Source organism: Rattus norvegicus, chromosome 20 (genome assembly GCF_021556685.1).
Source record: "Rattus norvegicus strain SHRSP/BbbUtx chromosome 20, alternate assembly SHRSP_T2T, whole genome shotgun sequence".
NCBI lineage: Eukaryota > Metazoa > Chordata > Mammalia > Rodentia > Muridae > Rattus > Rattus norvegicus.
Window position 1 is genome coordinate 32,892,369 of NC_141553.1, and position 19,814 is coordinate 32,912,182.

A 19,814-nucleotide genomic window follows, 5' to 3' on the forward strand; every position below is an offset into this window, starting at 1 on the left:
GTTTAGACTTGCAAGCCATAAATAACATAGGGTTTTGTTCCCCTGGAGATATTAAGGCAGCTTATCAATGTTTACGCCCTTCCTCTTTGTAATGATTGCTAACCCAGACAAATGGAGCAAATGGAGTTTTTTCCCTCCCGGTCCTCTCACATGGACAGAGTACACATTCGAAAGATTCTGTTATCAGAGTCCATGGTATAAAAAGTGAGGCGTCACCTAAACAGTTGCTTGCTACCTCCAAACCTCTGGGTTGGACGATGCACCTGCTTTGGGCTTTTCTTCTTTGGCTCTCTCTTAGCAATGTCCTCGGTGCAAACTGTCCGGGACGATGCAGCTGTGATTCTCTGCAATCTGTACAGTGCTACAGGCTCCTGGAAGTCCCGTCGGGCATCCCCTCCACCACCAGGAGGCTCTACATTAGCCACAGCAGAATCCAGCACCTTCAGGTAACCATGCCATTCCCTGTTGAAGTGGCTACAGTTTTATTCCTGGGGCAGGGTGTGGGACGAGTGTGGAGATTTTGAACATGAATCATCCTATTTGAAAAGTGCTAGTTCTTGAGTTAAGCTGTTGTACTCCCTGTTACTGGGCGTCAGTGAGATGCTCTATGCCTCTGAATATGTCTTTTCAGGGAACTAGCCACATATACCTTGCCCTGAAGGTCAGGATTTTGTTTCGATTTTTCTTCAACAATTTAAAAACTAAGCTGTGGCAAAGCACACAAGAAGGATCAGCTTTTTCTTAAGGGGCACAATCGCCCTGCATGGAGAACAGGTCATACCAAAAGAAAAATTTTTATTTTACCCCATTGGTGGCAGAACAGAGTGTCAGAAGACTGGCAGAGCAGACTCATTCATTCAAATCCACATTCAGTCAGGTGCCTGATCGTTGTGAGAACCTAGATGGAGACACGAGGATTTAAAATTGTCAAATTACTGGCAGTTCTCAGAACTTGAGATATGCCTTGAATCCAGTCGTCATTGCTTCCATATCCAGAGGACACGAGAAACAGTACCAGAAGCAGAGTTTTCTGACTTTTAAAAGTTAAAAGAGGGGTTGGGGATTTGGCTCAGGGGTAGAGCGCTTGCCTAGCAAACACAAGGCCCTGGGTTCGGTCCCCAGCTCCAAAAAAAAAAAAAAAAAAAAAGAATAGAAAAAAAAAAAGTTTAAAGAAATTGACTTTTGATCTCTGATGTTTTGGAAGGCTCTAGATAGACAACCAGCCACCTTAGGCAAGCTACTAGCAGATCTCTGTCTCGTTTCTTATATCCTTGGTGATGTGGGAAGGCTGCTAAGTCAGAGTCTAAGGGGGCTCCATTTCCCCTTCAGTATTCACTGCTATTGGCTCAGAGCTCCAAGCCCCAACATAAGAAAGTAGCTCTCCGAAAACTAGAGAGCTAGCCTCTCTCTGAGATGCTATTTCCCTTCCAAAATGAGGCACCCACACACTTTTATTTGGTTGATAACTTTTCACCGAAGTGTCTTAGTTTAACATAAATGGCGTAGTCTTACTCTCGAGGCTCGACAAGTACAATCCTCCCCTCTGTTTGTTTTCCCCTTCTACACTAATGGTACCTAATACCAGAGAGCAAATCTGACCTTGCCTGTTCAGTCTTAGCATTTAAACAAGGCAGCTGGGTAAATGGGAGACACTTAAATATTTGTTCTGGGACCTAAGCTGCCTGCAGACTCTGGTAATAATCCCATCCTGCCACTTTGTTGTGAATTGATGACTTGTCAAATTCAGTTATTGAATGAGTCAATTTGTCACCTGTTTGGGTTTATTGCAATTTCCATGACTTTAACTCTGTCAGCTGTCTCTTAGAAGGGCAGGTCACATCAGAAAGATTGGGGAAAGGGGTTGTTTTGTTGAAGGAACAAAAAGCTCTAGGGGCCCATATTTCACTTGTCTAGAGTGGATACAATGTATATTATACAGTGAATACAATATATATTCTACAATGTATACTCTGTGTTTTAGTTTGGACTTAACAGAACTACTGCCCATATGTAAAGAAAACTATCTTTGAGTAAAGCCTCGGATTATTAGTAACACAAATTTTATATGACTTAATGATGAACACTAACATAAGCAGCACGTTAATGGATTTATGACTTGTTCATAAAAATTTAAGTGTTTAGGATTACTAATGTCATTGAATATCATGTTTGAGATTTGGGATAAAAGCCTAAAATTTCTGCTACTGCCTTTAGTATAAGAGATTTTTTTTTTTCCGGAGCTGGGGACCGAACCCACAGGGCTTTGCACTTGCTAGGCAAGCGCTCTACCACTGAGCTAAATCCCCAACCCCAAGAGATTGTTTTTAAAAGTCAGATTTACCTGTAAAAATTCCTACATCTCTGAGATTCATGGTTTTGGCCCATAATAGTCTTCCTTTTCCTTTTCTCCACTTAACGCTATGTCTAGCCTCTTCCCTACTAGCTCATTGCCGCCGCCCCCCCCCCCCCACCCCCGCCATCCTAAGTCCTGTGTCTTCTTGGATGTCTTTGGTCATAGGTGGATGCATAGTCTAATGTCCCAGTCTCATGTCTCCTTGTTCTCAAAAACGGATCTCTCTTCAATTCCTCAGCCTTCTTAGTTATATCCCTGGGGTCTCTGAAAATCATGCCTCATACCATCCTGTGACCTTTGCCACTCAGAAAACCTTGACCACTTCTTTATTTAGCTGCCTCTCTTTTTAACTCGTAGAGACATGGAGCCCTAATTTACAAAGTATGCTTTCCCAGATATGCAGTTTATTTCCTGTCTCCCCTCTTTCCTACCCCTTCCCTCCCTATCCCACATTAATTTATCTAAACACCCTTCCGTAAAAGCCTTAGTGTTAAAGGACAGTGCTAATTCTCCTCTGTTTCTACTATACCTAGACAGGTGGGTGCTGCGGTCACACAACTGGATGGCTTGGAGCCACCGTGGTCACTAGGTCTCCAGCCTCGTCTGCGTCTTGCTCATCCTTTTCTTCTCTCTGCTCAGGTACCCTGCCCTCATTCTTCTACAGCTCTAGTGCAGTTTTGGGCTTGCTAGTCATTCTGCTATCTCGTTCTCCACAGATGGCTGGTCTTGGGTTGTGCTGACAGATCAGGACAAAACTCTTTCTTCATTCCTGCTCAGTGGCTGCTAACACTGCACCCTTCTCACCCCTCCCCAGGCCTTGCTTTGGTGTTCTCCACCCCCACAGCAGCAGGAGCCATTCCTCCCTAGCTCTTTGTTCTAAGCCACACACTTGCTCCTTTTGTTTCAATAGTCAAGTTCCCGTATTTCTGCTCCTCTTCTCCCTCTGACCCCCTGTGATTTTTCTAGACTCTGCCTGTTTCAGATCTTGCCTCTTGTTTATTGTTTAATTCACTGCTGTCTGACTCCTTCCCACTCCCTATAACTAAAATTCTAAGTCCTGTCTGCACATAGTTTCCAGAAATTTGTGCTCTCTGGCTCTCTGTGAACCCACACTTGACTCTACGCACGCACGCACGCACGCACGCACGCACCCACGCACCCACGCACACTCGACTCTCCCTTTTATCCTTTTGTTCATTTATTTTTCTCCACAGTTCTCCCTCCCCTTCATCTTTTTTGGAGTTTCTCAATAAGTCCTAAACAATGTAAGTGTATCTCAGTGAGGATGGCTCCTCTGCCCAAGTTTGTAATACAGTGCTCCCCCTACAGTTTAGATTTAGTCCGTTGCCATTAGGTTTCTTCACTTCAATACAAAGAAGGATCTCAGAACAATAGGCTTCACAGTGAATTCAGTCCTCCTCCCTATGCTCACAGTCTTCTGTGACTGGCTTCTCTCACTTAAGAGAACATCCCCAAGGTTCAACCCCTATGTCATAGTTTTCTTCCTTTAAAATCTGTCTGGATTTTACTGTATATATGGTATATACAATACACACACACACACACACATCATATCTCTCTCACACACACACATATATACATATATATGATAGGTTGTTATCCACTGTATTCATTAGACAGTTATATTGTTTCTTTATTTTGTCTATTGTGAGCACAGGAGTTTTTATATGGGCCTAGATTGTCTCCTTTATCTCTCTCTCTCTCTTTCTCTCTCTCTCTCTGTCTCTCTCTCTCTCTCTGTCTCTCTCTCTCTCTCTCTTTTATATAAGTACACTGTCACTGTCTTCAGACACACCAGAAGAGGGCATCAGATCCCATTACAGATAGCTGTGAGCCACCATGTGGTTGCTGGGAATTGAACTCAGGACCTCTGGAAGAGCAATCAGTGCTCCCAACCACTGAGCCATCTCTCCAGCCTGATTGTCCCTTTTCTTTGGAATCTATATAGGAAGAATGTTCTTTTTCTTGAGGTGGGGCCTCTACCCGCATTTTGAAGAAATGTTGTCCTACCTTCCATAGTGGATACACAATTTTGCATTCCTTTAGCAAATTTGACACTTTCAACTTCTCCATATCAACATTCATTCATTTCCTCCCCTCCCTCTCCCTCTTTCACTCTCGCTGTCTCGCTCGCTTGTAGCTATCTTAATGGATTTCAGGCAGCATCTCACTTCAGTTTTGATTTGTGCTTCCCCGTTGGCTGTGACATTGAACTTTTTTTTTTTTAATTCACTTGCTGGTCATTTCTATATTGTTTTTAGAGAGGCATAAATGCAGGTGCTTTGCTTATTTTTAATTTGGGTTACTTGTATCTTAATTATCACATTGTAAGCATTCTTTACACATTCCAAACACAGGTCTCCTAATAGAGATATTACTTGCAAATGTTTTCTACCAGTATGTGGGATTAATTTTTTTGATAGTATCCTTTCAACGCACAGAAATTTTTAGCTTTAAATGAGTCCGGTTTCTTTGGTGTGCGTGCGTGCGTGCGTGCGTGCGTGCGTGTGTGTGTGTGTGTGTGTGTGTGTGTGTGTGTGTGTGTGATTCATTTGTGCCTCCAGCCTCATATCTAAGATAAATCACCTAAATCAAGGTCATGAGTACTTATGCCTCTAATTTTCTCTGGGAGTTTAAAGTTGTGGCTTTTACATTTTGGTCTATAATCCTAATCACTAGTTTTGATTAGGGATGGTATTAATTTTTACACATGGTATGAGGAAGGAGTTTCTTTGTATCCTTCATCTTTTTCTATCACGATTCAGCAACTCACCTTTACTTTCAAGCTACAATAAAGTACTTGACTGTACTGAACAAAGGACATGAAAGTCCATGCCAAAGTACCATGGGGACATTGCCAGGGCACCAACCAAGTTCATTCCTGTTTCAGTGGGTGAAGATTCAGTTCAGTTCTCTGTGTCCCCATCTGCAAAACAGAGCTAAATTCACTCCACTATTGCCATTCAATGCAAGTCTACAAGCCCAAGTAATCTATTTTCTTCTATGTCAGAGGTCAAATGTGAATACAGTTGTGGAGTAAATTAAAATTATTCTAAGGCACATTAGTGCATATGTGTGTGTTTGTGTGTGTTAAGAGAAGTTATATTGATTTTTAATGGGTAACTGTACAGTGGGATTACAGGCTATTTTCATTATCTTTCCATATTTCCCTGGAGCGTTAAGATAGCTTATAGAGACTGAATGTTCCTTTCCTAATCAGAGAGGAATGCCACGATTGTGTTAGAAACTACTTGACGGTTGCTTCATATGGGTCAGGAGCCATCTCTTTCTGAGGTTGGCCGTTTTGTCTTGGCTGCTGAACCTATCAAGAGTCCTAGAAGAGTTGTGTGTGGGTCACTGACATTTGGACCTCAGCCAGACAGAAACCAGAAGCAAAGCCTCCAGGGAAGGCAGTGGGAGCAAAGCTGCCGCACATCACACCACTCTGTCTCAGGACGAAACCTGACTGAGCTGCCTGCCGTGCCAAGGTTACCTCTAGGGCAGAAGCATCTTTCCTCTTTGTAAGCACATCCTTGCTGAGGTGATGGACAGGGTAATCCAGTCTGGCAAATTCGGTTTCTCCATTGTCAGCTCAGCAATCCCATCCCATGTTCAAAATCAGTGAGCATCTTCACTGTAGGTGTCAGTAGAATTCTTCATTCTCTACTTAAATGTATGTTACAGCCATCAGGTTCATGAAATAGATGCTTGAGTGGGAAACCTGTGTTGGTAACTTTTCTACTTGCTGGCAACATATGCTTGGGTGGGCAATTTTATCTCATCTCACCTCACCTTATCTCATCTCATCTCACCTCATCTAATCTTATCAAGTCTTTTCTTATTCTATTCATTAGTTTATTTTGAGACATTTTCTCTGTGTAGCCCTGGCTGTCCTGGAACTCAGTCTGTTGACAAGGCTGGCCTCAAATTCCTAGAGATCCATCTCCCTCTGCCACCCTGGTGCCGGGATTAAAGACACGCACCACCGCCGCCTGGAAATTTCAATTTCTTTTTTTTTTTTTTCTTCTTTTTTTTTTTTTTTTCCGGAGCTGGGGACCGAACCCAGGGCCTTGCGCTTCCTAGGTAAGCGCTCTACCACTGAGCTAAATCCCCAGCCCCAGAAATTTCAATTTCTTAAGCCTGACTCTCCTCACTGAAGAGTCAATAACCATACTTTGTAAAAAAAAAAAAAAAAAAAATCGAGCAGTAAATTTTTAGAAAATTGTGGTGATTTTAATTACTAGCCATCAAACTCAATCAATGCTAACTCTGACCAAAAAAAGAATAAGAAAATATTTTCCATGCTTAATAAAGGGGAAAAGGTTAACTGCTAGATTCAGTTAGGATATAACAGCATCTCTCTCTTACGTAGACCACTCTCTGCACTTTGTAAGTAGAAATGAAAACAAATAGAATCTTTGACGATGTGCTTTGTCTCGTCCCAAAATGAATCACCATGCCATCTGGATCCATGCCATCTTTTAGACGACTCTTACACAGTTATCAGGGTTTGTGGCCATTTTGGATAAGTGAAAGTTTTAGTGACATCAAGTTCTTCTTCGGGGGATTCTTGACTTCTTTAACAAGTCAATAAGTGAAGGTCCGTGCCTATTTCCAACTCTGTATAGAAGATAAATATATCACATACAAATAAAATGGATTGTTTCCCTTTTTGGGGGAAGGGATACTAAAATTCACCACTGAAATGGGAGACCTGGACAAGATCATTTATAAAATACCCATTTTTTTCTAAAAGTGTGTAGTGTCATTATGTGTCCACGTCTTGAGTCCTTTTTGAAACCCATTGCTTATACGTCAAACATGGGGGAAAAATGAGGTAGCGAGGAAGGGCAGGCTTTTGAGGCCATAGACCTTGGTGAACTTTCACTTTCTAGGTCCCAGTTTTCTCACCTTGCTAATACTGGTATCACAAACTTGAAGTGTTGTTGGGAGGCTCCTGGGAATATTTAAGAAAGTGTGTGGTAGTTTTAAATACTGATCAAATGCAACAAAAAACATTCTGGCGGGATTAGGACTTATTAATGTAGGGTTGGGGATTTAGCTCAGTGGTAGAGCGCTTGCCTAGCAAGCACAAGGCCCTGGGTTCGGTCCTCAGCTCAAAAAAAAAAAAAAAAAAAAAAAAAAAAAGGACTTATTAATGTAGCTGATAAACCATTGAGAAAGTGCTGAGTACCAGCAGCAATGTCCACCTCAGGGCCAGTGTGTACTGTGAGGACACAAGTATGCATTTGCGTCTTGGGGAATCTTTCTCGTCAGTACAATGTAAATCACGGGTAAAATTAGTTAGGCTTATTTTCCAAACTCTGGCACAATTGAAAATGTCTCGAGCAATATTCCAATGCCTGAAGAATCTATGACATTCAAGCCTTCACTTTTCATGTTTTTCCTCTTGGAATCTTTGTTTTTAGGGCTAGAGACGTTTCACAGTGTAGTGAGACATTTGTAGATTGTTTAATTCCTGGCTGTTGTAATGCAACAAAAGAGCACTCTAGGGTATGTAACATTGTGCAATGTGTAAGCCTTCTGCCTAGACAAGAAGTTTCTAGGTCAGGAAAAAAATATGTGGTAAGAGTTGACTAATGTCATATATCTGCCAGTAGTGTGTGAAAGAGTAGTGTTAATTTCCTGCACTGATGGAGGCTGTGTGCGTCAGGTTTCTCATGTCCTGAATTGGGAGGCAGATGTGAAGGGGAAAGCCATGAAGAGTTGGGGAGGGAGGAAATAGGGGTTGATGATCTCAATACATTATAAACATGTATAGAATTACCAAAGAAACTTAAAAATTATCTAGATTTGATTTTAAAGTAATATTCAAAAAGGTAACTTTAAAAAGAGTCTGGAAGGAGGTCTGAAATATCATTAGTATAGTAATGATAATGTATCTTTTAACAGAATCTTAGTTTCTTTCTCTTTTCTTGTTCCCTCCTGGTTGTCATCATGTCATCTCTGTCGTTGTCCTTGCTATTTTGTAGCTATCTAACCTCACCCAGCTGTTGGCTCTGGAAGATTTTATTCTGCTGGCCAGTGGAACAGAGTCTATTGAAAACGACACCTTCAAAACTCTGACTACATTGAAGACCCTAGAACTTTGGAAAAACAAATTGAGACGAGTCCCCAGTGCTCTCCCAGCCAACCTTGAGGTGTTAAAATTGAATGATAATTCTATATGTGCTCTACATGGATCAGATTTTGAAGGACTGAGCAACTTGAAAGTCCTTGAACTCAAAAACAACTTGATCTCCTCCCTGTCTCCCAGCATGCTCTCCTCGCTCGTCAGTTTGCAAAGTTTGCTGGTGGATGGTAATAACATAGAGTCTGTGACTGGACCTCTGAGCCTCCCGAATCTCAAGTACATGAGCATGGAGAAAAACAAGCTCCATCTTATATCTGGGAACGTCTTCACGTCTCTGCAGAATTTGCAGTTCCTCAGTTTCAGTGGTAATTTTCTGACTAAAATTCCTATAAATCTCCCCAAATCCTTGCTGTCTTTAAAGATGGAGAGAAACCAGCTCAAAGTGGTTAGGTTTCGAGATATGAGACACTTGGAGAACCTGTCCCATCTTTACCTGTCGGAGAACCTCCTGTCTTCCATAGATGGGGCACAACTGCTGACCAATTTAACAACTCTGGAGGCTTCTCAAAACCGGCTTCAAATGTTGCCTCCCAGGCTACCATCAAGGTTACAGAAGCTTGACTGTAGCAGTAACTTCATTCAGAGAGTGACAGCACCAGAATTCCAGGACCTCAGAGACCTGAAACATTTGTTTCTAGACAACAATGTTGTCAGCTTGTTTGAGGCTGGGGCCCTTCAGAAGTGTTCTCAGCTGTCCAACCTGGCCCTGGAGCAGAATCTGCTGTTGTCCATCCCTCTGAGGTGAGTGAGCACTGTTATTTATCAGAAGTATCTGCCAGGCTCTGAGACACATCAGCTGCTCATATGGAATTGTCAAGCAGAAAATAAAACTAGGGGTTAGGGACAGAAGCTTTAAACAGTGGTTTAGAATCCCCAGCCTGCAAACCAAATCCACAGGGAGTGAATTTTGCTGATGGAACAATACATGCATATAATGTCTACACTGACAAGCACAATATGAACACACGGTAAAAAGTATGTCTTGATTTAAGTATGCAAAACTGACTGACTGGGCATGGGTAGCCACTAGCAAGGACAGGAGGAAACATCAGTGAGGACTATTCGGTAAGATATTTTTATTTTTAAAAGTTTCAAAGTTAACAACAACAACAACAACAACAACAACAAAAAACCATTTTAAAAAGGGTTGGAGATTTAGCTCAGTGGTAGAGCGCTTGCCTAGCAAGCGCAAGGCCCTGGGTTCGGTCCCCAGCTCTGAAAAAAAGAAAACAAAAAAACAAACAAAAAAAAAAGTTTCAAAGTTGTAGTTATATAAAAAATTAAATATATAATATAATTATTTATTAGGGAGCCTCATATTCTTCCCAGAGCTATGATCTAAGGGCTTAAGCAGGCTCTGCGAATCCATCTATGTCTGTATGAGTGGGTGAGTCCATCATCAGCCTTGGTCTCACCCCCAGTTTTCAGCTAAGTATCTGCTTTTCTCATTATTTTGTCCTCTCCTCTTCTTCTGGCCCTTCCCCTTCTTTCCCCATCCTTTCCCCCCTCTTTATCTCTTCCTTCCCCTCCTATTTTTGTCTTTCTCTTCCTCTCCACTCACCACTCACACTCCACAAGTTTCCTTTTACAAATATTCTTCCCTCCATGCACAATGCACTTCAACTGTTTTCCTAACTACTCATCTGTCCCCTTAACTACTCAACTGTTCCTGCAACTACTCAATCATTCCCTTAACTACTCACCTATCCCCTTAACTACTCAGTCATCCCCTTAACTACTCAACTGTCTCCGTAACTACTCAGTTATCCCCTTAACTACTCAACTGTCTCCGCAACTACTCAGTCATCCCCTTAACTACTCAACTCTTAACTACTCACCTGATCCTTAACTACTCAGTCATCCCCTTAACTACTCACCTATCCTCTTAACTACTCAGTCATGCCCTTAACTACTCACCTGTTTCCTTAACTACTCAGTCATGCCCTTAACTATTCAGCTGTCCCCTTAACTACTCAACTGTCCCCTTAACTACTCAACTGTCCCTGTAACTACTCAATCGTTCCCTTAACTACTCACCTATCCCCTTAACTACTCAGTCATCCCCTTAACTACTCAACTATCCCCATAACTACTCAGTCATCCCCTTAACTACTCAACTGTCCCCGTAACTACTCAGTCAACCCCCTTAACTACTCAACTCTTAACTACTCACCTGATCCTTAACTACTCAGTCATCTCCTTAACTATTTAATCATTCTCTTAACTACTCACCAGTCCCCTTAACTACTCACCAGTCCCCTTAACTACTCAGTCATCCCCTTAACTATTCAGCTGTCCCCTTAACTACTCAACTGTCCCTTTATTTATTTATTAACTACTCAATCATCCCCTTAACTACTCAATTGTCCCCATTGCTACTCAACCGTCCCCTTAACTACCCACCTCTCCCCTGAACTACTCAGTCATCCCCTTAACTACTTGTTATCTCATCATAAACTCACATCCGTGTGCATGTTTGTCTAGGGCACATGACACACATTCATGACAGACATGCATGAGGGCAGAGAGTCAGTTGCTAGTGTTGGCTCTCCCCTTCCATCGTGCGAGTCGTGGGGATTGACTTCAAGTTGCCAGGCTTCACAGCAGTCACCCTCACTGGCCGAGCCATCTTTCCGGCTCCCCATTGTTTAGCTTTTAAGAGATATCATTCGGTCCCCAGCTCCAAAAAAAAAAAAAAAAAAAGAAAAAAGAAAAAAGAAAAAAAAGGAGATATCATGTTCTTAGAATCTTTAATTTATACACTTGCTTCTGGCTTCCATACATTCGCAAGGGTCCTCACATTACCTAATCCATTGTCAGTTACAGTCAGAGTAGTGGAGGGGACAGTCAGAAAGGAAGGATTATCTCTAATAGGTACAGATTTTTTTCCTAACTGGGAAGGAACTTTTTATTGTGTAGCATGACATGTATATTCAGTCCAAAACACCGAAAAGTGATCCCCCCCCACACACAAGGGAGGCTGACATTTAAAATATATAGATAGTGATTTGAGAAGTGAACTTTTACTTATTCTTTCCTGTCCATTTTCCATGTTGTTTTAAAACCATCTTGTCTCAGATTTGAGACTCCTGTGTTAGGGACATTGCTGGCCATGGTGTAGCTGCCTTTCTGTGTTTTGACTTTGAACATGCCTTTTGCTATACATATTTTAAAAACTTCATTTTATGAATATGAATGTTTGGTCTGCATGTACACCTGCACACCAGGAGCAGTCATATGGTCCCGTGAGGCTACAGTCATAGATGTTTGTGAGCCTCCATGTAGGTGCTGGGAATTGAATTCAGGACCTTCTATTCAGGCTGAATAGTGCTATTAACCACTGAGGCTTCTCACTATCCCTATGCAAAAAAGTTTAAATTTATTGATTTGTCAGTTTTTAATAGCTTCTAGACTTTTGAGTCATGGGAGCTTTTTTCAATTAGTATTTTAATTTTTGATAATATTTTTATAATCATATAATAGCTCATTGTTTTATAATTTATAGAATATTGGACATTAGTGGTGTATTGCTTTTTGCATTTGTAATTCAACACATTACAAACATTTGCAGTTAAGTCTTTATTTATTTTTCATATTATTTCCCACTGGAGTCATGGCTTTATTTAAATTTGTTACATATCACTCCATTGTTTCTGAAATAGGACCAACTGATGATTATTCAACATTTTCTTTATACCTCTGGGAAAGCAACACTTTAAAACTTAAAACCAAATCATTTTGTAATTTCATACATCGAAACACACAGCTTCTTTCCCACCTTGGGAGGGAAGAAGGCTCCACAGAGAAGCAGCCGCTGCGTGCCGCATAGGGGGTTTTGAACGATGGCTCCCTTTCATGCTGTTTCTTAACTTTGTAGGCTCCCTAAGACCCTGGCCAGGCTGGACCTCAAGGGCAATGCCATCCAGGACATGGCTGAAAGGGAGCTCAGGGACCTCAAACAGCTCCAGGTCCTCAACCTGAGGAACAACAAGATCTCGGCCTTAGACCTCAAGGCACTGGAGGGCCTGCCTCGGCTCCGGCATCTGTACCTAGATGGAAACCCCTGGAACTGCACCTGCAGTCTCCTGCGAGCCAGGGAAGTCCTGAAGGCCAAGGGCACGGACGTGAAAGGGGGACAGTGTGCAGCCCCGGCAGAGCGACAGGGGGAGAGCTGGATGTCCTCCAAGAAGATCCTGAAGCAATGTGAGCATCACTTAGAGCAGAATGAGAGAGGGAAAGAGACCAAGAAGAAACCCAAACCAGAAGACTCTTCCAGCATTAGACCCAGCATGGATGACGACGACGACGATTATGAAATAGATTAGAGATGAGCTTTGTTTCCCGTTTAGACAATGATTTTTAATGTTCTCTGTCTTAAGCAGAAACACGCTATCATTTAGATCCTGGGAGCCTTCTTTTTATTTTTACATGGTTCTTGTTATTTTTTGAAGATAAAATAAGGGTTAAGGATTCGTTAAAATGTGTGAGGGGAAAAAAGGTAGACGTGTTTCCTGGCTTGAAATAATCTGTGTTTTAGTCTGAATCTGAGGCAAATAACAATGTGAAATAAAATTATCATTTGAATCAACTTCACCCAAATAGAGCATTTCATTTAACCAAACAATTGTTGACATTTTTATACAAAGCTCTTCTTACAAACCTCTATAACCAACAAGAACAGACTGAGCAGGTGTGAAACAACTCGCTAGAACAATTCTCACCGAACCCAAGGAAAAACTGGAGAGTCGGTGAGAAAACTGTGTTCCCTTCCTAAACGATCGGCCGATGAGGCTTCTTCTGGTTCACGGGTTTTGGGGGCATCAGTGAGAGTTGTTTGGTGACAGCATACAGTGGAGGCCTTGTTCACCTCATGGTGACCAGAAAGGAATTAGAGAGAAGGGAGCCGACTAACTTGACATAGCTTTTAACTAAGCCCCCCGTCATCTAACTCCCTCTGACTAGACTCTACAGCGTTGACATTCCATCATTTCAACAGGGGCGTGGGTGGGGGTAGCTGGGGGGTTCAGGAGCCATTTCTGGTTCAGAGGTAGGAGCCTACTCCAGGGCCTCACACCACGCAGTGTATGCAATGGAGACACCTGGCTCCTCCAGGGCTCTCCTCTCTGGAGAATAAAGTGCGTTCTAGCATTTTTAGAGTCTGTGTTCCTCACCTCAAGATTTCTACCCTTGGTGGTGGTGGTGGGGAGGAAAGACATTTGGCCTAGTTATCTGTTTGCCTTACCAAAACCAGAAGACAAGCAGGAGAGGAAGTGTAATTAGTGCTGTGGTAACACAGATGTGATGTTGTTGACGTTCGCGTGTCTGTGTATAGGAGCACAGAGGTGGCGGAATAGTACTCTTCCATCGGTTCATTTCTGGGTACAATGTATCTGAAAATACATTTGAAGCCCTGTTCAAATGTTAGTCTTTGTTCTGCTTAATAAAAATTCCTGGACAATAGTTAAGGAAGCTTTTCATCAAATACCCCTCATGGCAGAGAAAATAAATAGTGGGGATTATTAAGTTGAGTAAGGAAGCCACCAGGGACAGAACTTTCTTTAGTGGTGTGTGTTTTAAATTAAAATTTCTCACAGAGTTACACATTATTTAATTTATGCTTATATTTTCTATCTTCAAGACATTTATGAAAATTGAAATCCTTTGAGAAGACACCCACGTGCCTTTTGGTTTCTCAGACTTCCTAGCACACCGCCATTTCCTTGTCCCACACAGAAATACATAAATAAGAGAATTTATACACAATTTTTTGCTATTACAAGCATTCACTTTCTCCAAGTCCCCACAGTGTGCCTTTTTTTTATAGTTCTAAAAAAATAGTTATGTGTGATTAGTGATTTACGTGCTCTAACACCTTCTGTATATTTATTCTCAGCTCCCAAGCTGCAAGGCCTTGAGAATGACTCTGGTCTTTTGCACATGAGGAAGCTGTCCCAGAGGTGCACACTGACAGGGAAATGAGCAGTTGGGGTCTCCTCACACTTGGCTCCCTCAGCACTGAACCCAGGGGTCACTGAGTAAGAGCATTGCTATGAGATGCACCTCATCCCTGCATCTGTTTTTGTCTCAGTGCACAGCCTTCCACTATAGCATTCATTCCTCTGTGTGTGTGTGTGTGTGTGTGTGTGTGTGTGTGTGTGTGTGTGTGTGTGTAGGAATTGAACTTAGAGCCTTGCACATATTAGGCAAGTTCTCTACCATTTATCAATTTCCCCAGATCTTTTAAAAATGTTTTATTTGGAGACAATATCTCATTATATTGACCAAATTAGCTTGGAACTCACTATGTAACCCAGAGTTTGAACTTGTGTCGTCTTGCCTTAGTTTCTTGAGTAGGGATCACAGGCTCGCCCAACATATGTCTATGTGTATGTATGTATATACACACTTTGTTATGTCTAACATTAGCTAATTAGATAATTTGCTCAGCTAAATTTGCTTAATCATAAACACACACATACATCAATGAATTAATTACTGTGCTTATCAGTGACCCAGTAATTCTATTATTTTCCATCATATACTGGCAGTTGTTTGATGAATATTAAAAACTGAATTGTTGCCAGAGCAACTCAAAACCATAGGGGATGGTACAAGTGCCCGAAGCACGATTTATGACAGTAAATTTTATGTGACTGGTGACAACCCAGTTCTTTTTTTTTTTTTCTTTTTTTTTTTTTTGGTTCTTTTTTTTGGAGCTGGGGACCGAACCCAGGGCCTTGTGCTTCCTAGGTAAGCACTCTACCACTGAGCTAAATCCCCAGCCGACAACCCAGTTCTAATAATGGATTATCACGACAGTTTGATACACAGATTTCTATACTACATCTGAGCCCTAGGTTTACCCTTATTCTAGGTGTATCTGTTTTTGACAAGGAATAACCCATACATTAGATTTCCCTATTTTTTTTTTATTTATTCATTTATTATATATAAGTACACTGTAGCTGTCTTCAGATACACCAGAAGAGGGCATCAGATCTCTTTACAGATGGTTGTGAGCCACCATGTGGTTGCTGGGAATTGAACTCATGACCTCTGGAAGAGCAGTCGGGTGCTCTTAACCGCTGAGCCATCTCTCCAGCCCAGATTTCCCTATTTTTACATCTAAGGCAAAGTATTATTATTATTTTTTTTTTTTGGTTCTTTTTTTCGGAGCTGGGGACCGAACCCAGGGCCTTGCACTTCCTAGGTAAGCGCTCTACCACTGAGCTAAATCCCCAGCCCCTGCAAAGTATTATTTTGATATACTCTGTAAGTTTCCACCAAACACTGTTCTTCAGAACTCAATATACCTCTATATTTGATATAATAGTCATTATTCAAATTCCCAAGTAGTCAGCTTGATGGCTAGTGTTTAAGTGTCAGCTTCAGTGGATTTAAAACTGTACAGGAGATTAAACCCCAGGCATGTCTGTGGGCATTTCCAAGAAGGATTAAGTGGAGAGAGCTTCGCGCTGAATGTGGGCCATGGCATCTTGAAGGCTTGGACTAAGACCCCAAAGAGATCAAGTCAGGCATCCTTCTTGTGCCTGCTGTGGTGCCTTCCCCACCATGAGGAAACACAGCCACGGCTGAAGTAAACCTTTTCATATATTCATACGTAAGTTGTTTCTTATCAGGTAATCAGTGACAGAGACAAGAGAAGTAACTAAGACTGTCACGGACAAATATCTTTACAAGGTGGGTGTTTATCCCTGATCTAATGCGGATTCAGAAAATGCTTTATGGCCGTTCAGATGCAACCATTTCCTTCCCAAGACCCTCCCACTCCAAGCCTGGGCTGGGTCGTGGTTTGTACAGCCCACGCTACTCATTTCTTCTTGGCCACTTTTGTTGTGCATGTTTTGGTGTTGGGGATTGAGCTCAAGGCCTTGTGTATACTGGGCAGGTGCTCCATATCTGAGCTGACCTCCCAGCACCGACTTCTTTTAATAATCACAAAAGTCACTGCAAAGTACTTGAAGACTGTGTCTGAGAGTTGTTTCAAATGTGGTCCATGCTAATAATGACTCACTGGAAATATAGTGAAATTCCACAGTAGGCTCTCTACCTTACAGGCTGTGTATTGCTAACATTGATTGATCAAAGGTTTTTTTTTTATTAATTGTTTTTACCTGTTATACAAAGTTCCATTGTGAGTTCCATTGTGAAGTTTTCATCCACATCTGTACTATACTTTGTTGCAGTTTCTACCTCTCTCCCAGCCCCTCTACTCCTCTTGTTGGACCTAGTCTTCCCTTAAAGTCCCCCCCGCCACACTTCCGTGTTACTTGTATTTTGTCACCTTCTCTGTCATCTCTTTTCTTTTAGACCTTTCCTTGCTCTCCATGGTTCCCTATGGTAACATTTCACAAGAAAATTCCCTTCTCCCACTGCTGTATTCATTCCTAAGGAGTGAACGTTAGGCTGTTTCCCCAACCTTTCCTTTGTTTAGGGACCTTTAAAAATGTGAAGACTGTGAGTACTAGGGTCTCCCCTAGGGTCTGTGATCCTTACGTCCTGTGGCTCAGGTATGTGGTGTCCTCAGCAATGGGGTCTTACCTTTGAGTTCTGATCGGTAACCAAGAATAACAGCAGCGACATGTAATGGGAGTGGGGAAACCCTATGGATCAATAACTTGAGAAAAGGTAATCCATTCCAGATATTGAGCTTTTGATTTAAGAGCTGTATTAATTAAGTTTGACCCCCCACTGCGACTTTATGGAAGAAAGAGCTTATCATGTCTTATGGTTCCAGAGAGAGAAGAGTCCATTGTGGCACAGCGGCATGGCATGAAAAGCTACCACATCTTCAGCCACAAACAGGACGTGGGGCAAGAACTGAAAATGAGTTGAGGCTATGAACCCTCAAAGGCCACCCCAAGTGATGTACTTTGTCCAGAAAGAATGTACCAGTTCTCCAAACAGGTCCATCAACTGGGGACCAAATAGTCAAATAGACTATTGACCCTGTAGAGAGCATCTCTCATTCAAACCAATACAATAACCTATTGTATCTGGGGGTGGCATTATTCCTCCAATTATAGGGAACGCCATTTAAACCCATAGGACCCAAGAATCTACTGAGATACCAACAGGAGATATGAAAGGATGAAGAAGGAGAACGGAACAGGAAAGGTTAAATAGGGTGAGTTAGGAGGGCAGAAAAAGAAAGAGTAATTAACACTAAACATCTTTGAAAATGTAGAAGCTACTTAAAGAAGTGTGTGTGTGTGTGTGTGTGTTTATATATGTGTCTCTCTGTGTGTATGTGTGTATGTGTGTATGTGTATGTGTGTGTGTTCTGTGTCTTTGTGTCTGTATATGCATGACTGTGTGTGTGTGGTATGTCTGTGTGTCTTGTGTCTCTGTGTGTATGTGACTGTGTGTGTCTGTGTGTATGTGTATGTCTGTGTGTCTTGTGTCTCTGTGTGTATGTGACTGTGTGTGTCTGTGTGTATGTGTATGTCTGTGTGTCTTGTGTCTCTGTGTGTATGTGACTGTGTGTGTGTCTGTGTGTGTGTGTAGTATGTGTCTCTGTGTGCCTTGTGTCTCTGTGTGTATATATGACTGTATGTTGTCTGTGTATGTAACAGAACCATCATTTACACACCTTACAACTTTTTAAAATCAATCCCACTGTATACAAATTTATTTAGTTTTCTATCAATAAATTCTATTTTTATTTTATTGCAAATATCACATGAATATCTCCATGTATAGCTTGTTTCTTATGCAGATGAGTATACTAATAGGATACAGTCCCAGAAATGTAGTTGCTGGGAAGATAAGTTCATGCAAACTCTTAAATTATATTTGATCACAATGACATGTGCTAAATGCGTAAGCCACAAAGCATGATAGGATCACAGTGAGAACTCACAGTCTTCACATTTTTAAAGGTCCCTAAACAAAGGAAAGGTTGGGGAAGCAGCCTAACGTTCACTCCTTAGGAATGAATACAGCAGTGGGAGAAGGGAATTTTCTTGTGAAATGTTACCATAGGGAACCATGGAGAGCAAGGAAAGGTCTAAAAGAAAAGAGATGACAGAGAAGGTGACAAAATACAAGTAACACGGAAGTGTGGCGGGGGGGACTTTAAGGGAAGACTAGGTCCAACAAGAGGAGTAGAGGGGCTGGGAGAGAGGTAGAAACTGCAACAAAGTATAGTACAGATGTGGATGAAAACTTCACAATGGAACTCATTACTTTGTATGACACTTAAAAGCAATAAAAAAAAACTTTGATCAATATGTACTGCTAGATGGACACAGTACTAGCTTAGCCTCTAAGTTCTTTTTTTTTTTTTTTCTTTTTCTTTTTTTGGAGCTGGGGACCGAACCCAGGGCCTTGTGCTTGCTAGGCAAGCGCTCTACCAGTGAGCTAAATCCCCACCCCCTAAGTTCTTATCTTTATATCTAGACAAGTGCATCTCTCAACCATAGAAGAGATGTTTTCTTACACAGTAGATGACAACGGATACAGAGAGCCATGACTCTTCATTGTGCAAAGACTGGGAGACCATGGAGTGTTCAGCTTTTAAGGGAACATCTGTGTCACACCCTCTTCCACAAGGCTCAGGAACTGTAGCAGAAGAGGGGACCAGAAAGACAGTAAGGGCCAGAGGGAGTAGATAGTTGCTCAATGATATTTTCCAGCCATGACAGTGAAATTGCACACATGAACTCACTAGAGCTGCACACATGTGTCTTGGATGAAGGAGAGGGAGATGACTCCATTTGTCCTTCTCTGGACCTACACATGTTCTTGCTTTGCCTCCTTTTTGAGGCAGTGTCTCATGTATCCCAGGCTGGCCTTTAACTCAACCTTGCTATGTAGTTAAGGGGACTTTGATCCACCTATTTCTCTCTCCTGAGTGCTTGGATTACAAGTGTGTCTGTCGCACCTTGTTAATGGACTGTGGTATCAGAGGAGGGGTTCATGCATGCTGGGCAGCCTACCAGCCCAGTTACATCCTTAGCCACCCTGGCACTGTTTGCTCTTTCATTGTTTGCCTCCCAAGCCATTCTCTCCTACAGTTAGTCAGAAAGGGCAAATGATTAATAAAAATCTTTCTGTCCAAAGGAGCAGCTTACCCTTGGAACAAACCTAAGGAGTGGCTGAGAATTGACCTGAACCACAATATTTATTCCATATCTACTAGTGGAGATTTTTACCAAATGTTTAAAAAAACTTATATTAATTTTTTACAATATTATTCAGCAGACAGCAGAAATAAGCTTTCCTAACTCATCCTATGAAATCAGAATTTCCCTCAACCTAGAA

General features: G+C 41.8%; 1 protein-coding gene across 1 annotated transcript; it reads left to right on the forward strand.

Annotated features, from left to right (window-relative positions):
• Nucleotides 1-225: 225 nt before the first annotated feature.
• Nucleotides 226-13,121, forward strand: Nepn (nephrocan). The gene is given in 3 exon segments (NM_001414970.1): nt 226-446; nt 8,368-9,269; nt 12,406-13,121. Coding segments are annotated over 3 exon segments (1,539 nt in total). The 5' UTR covers nt 226-257; the 3' UTR covers nt 12,854-13,121.
• The last annotated feature ends 6,693 nt before the right edge of the window (nt 13,122-19,814 follow it).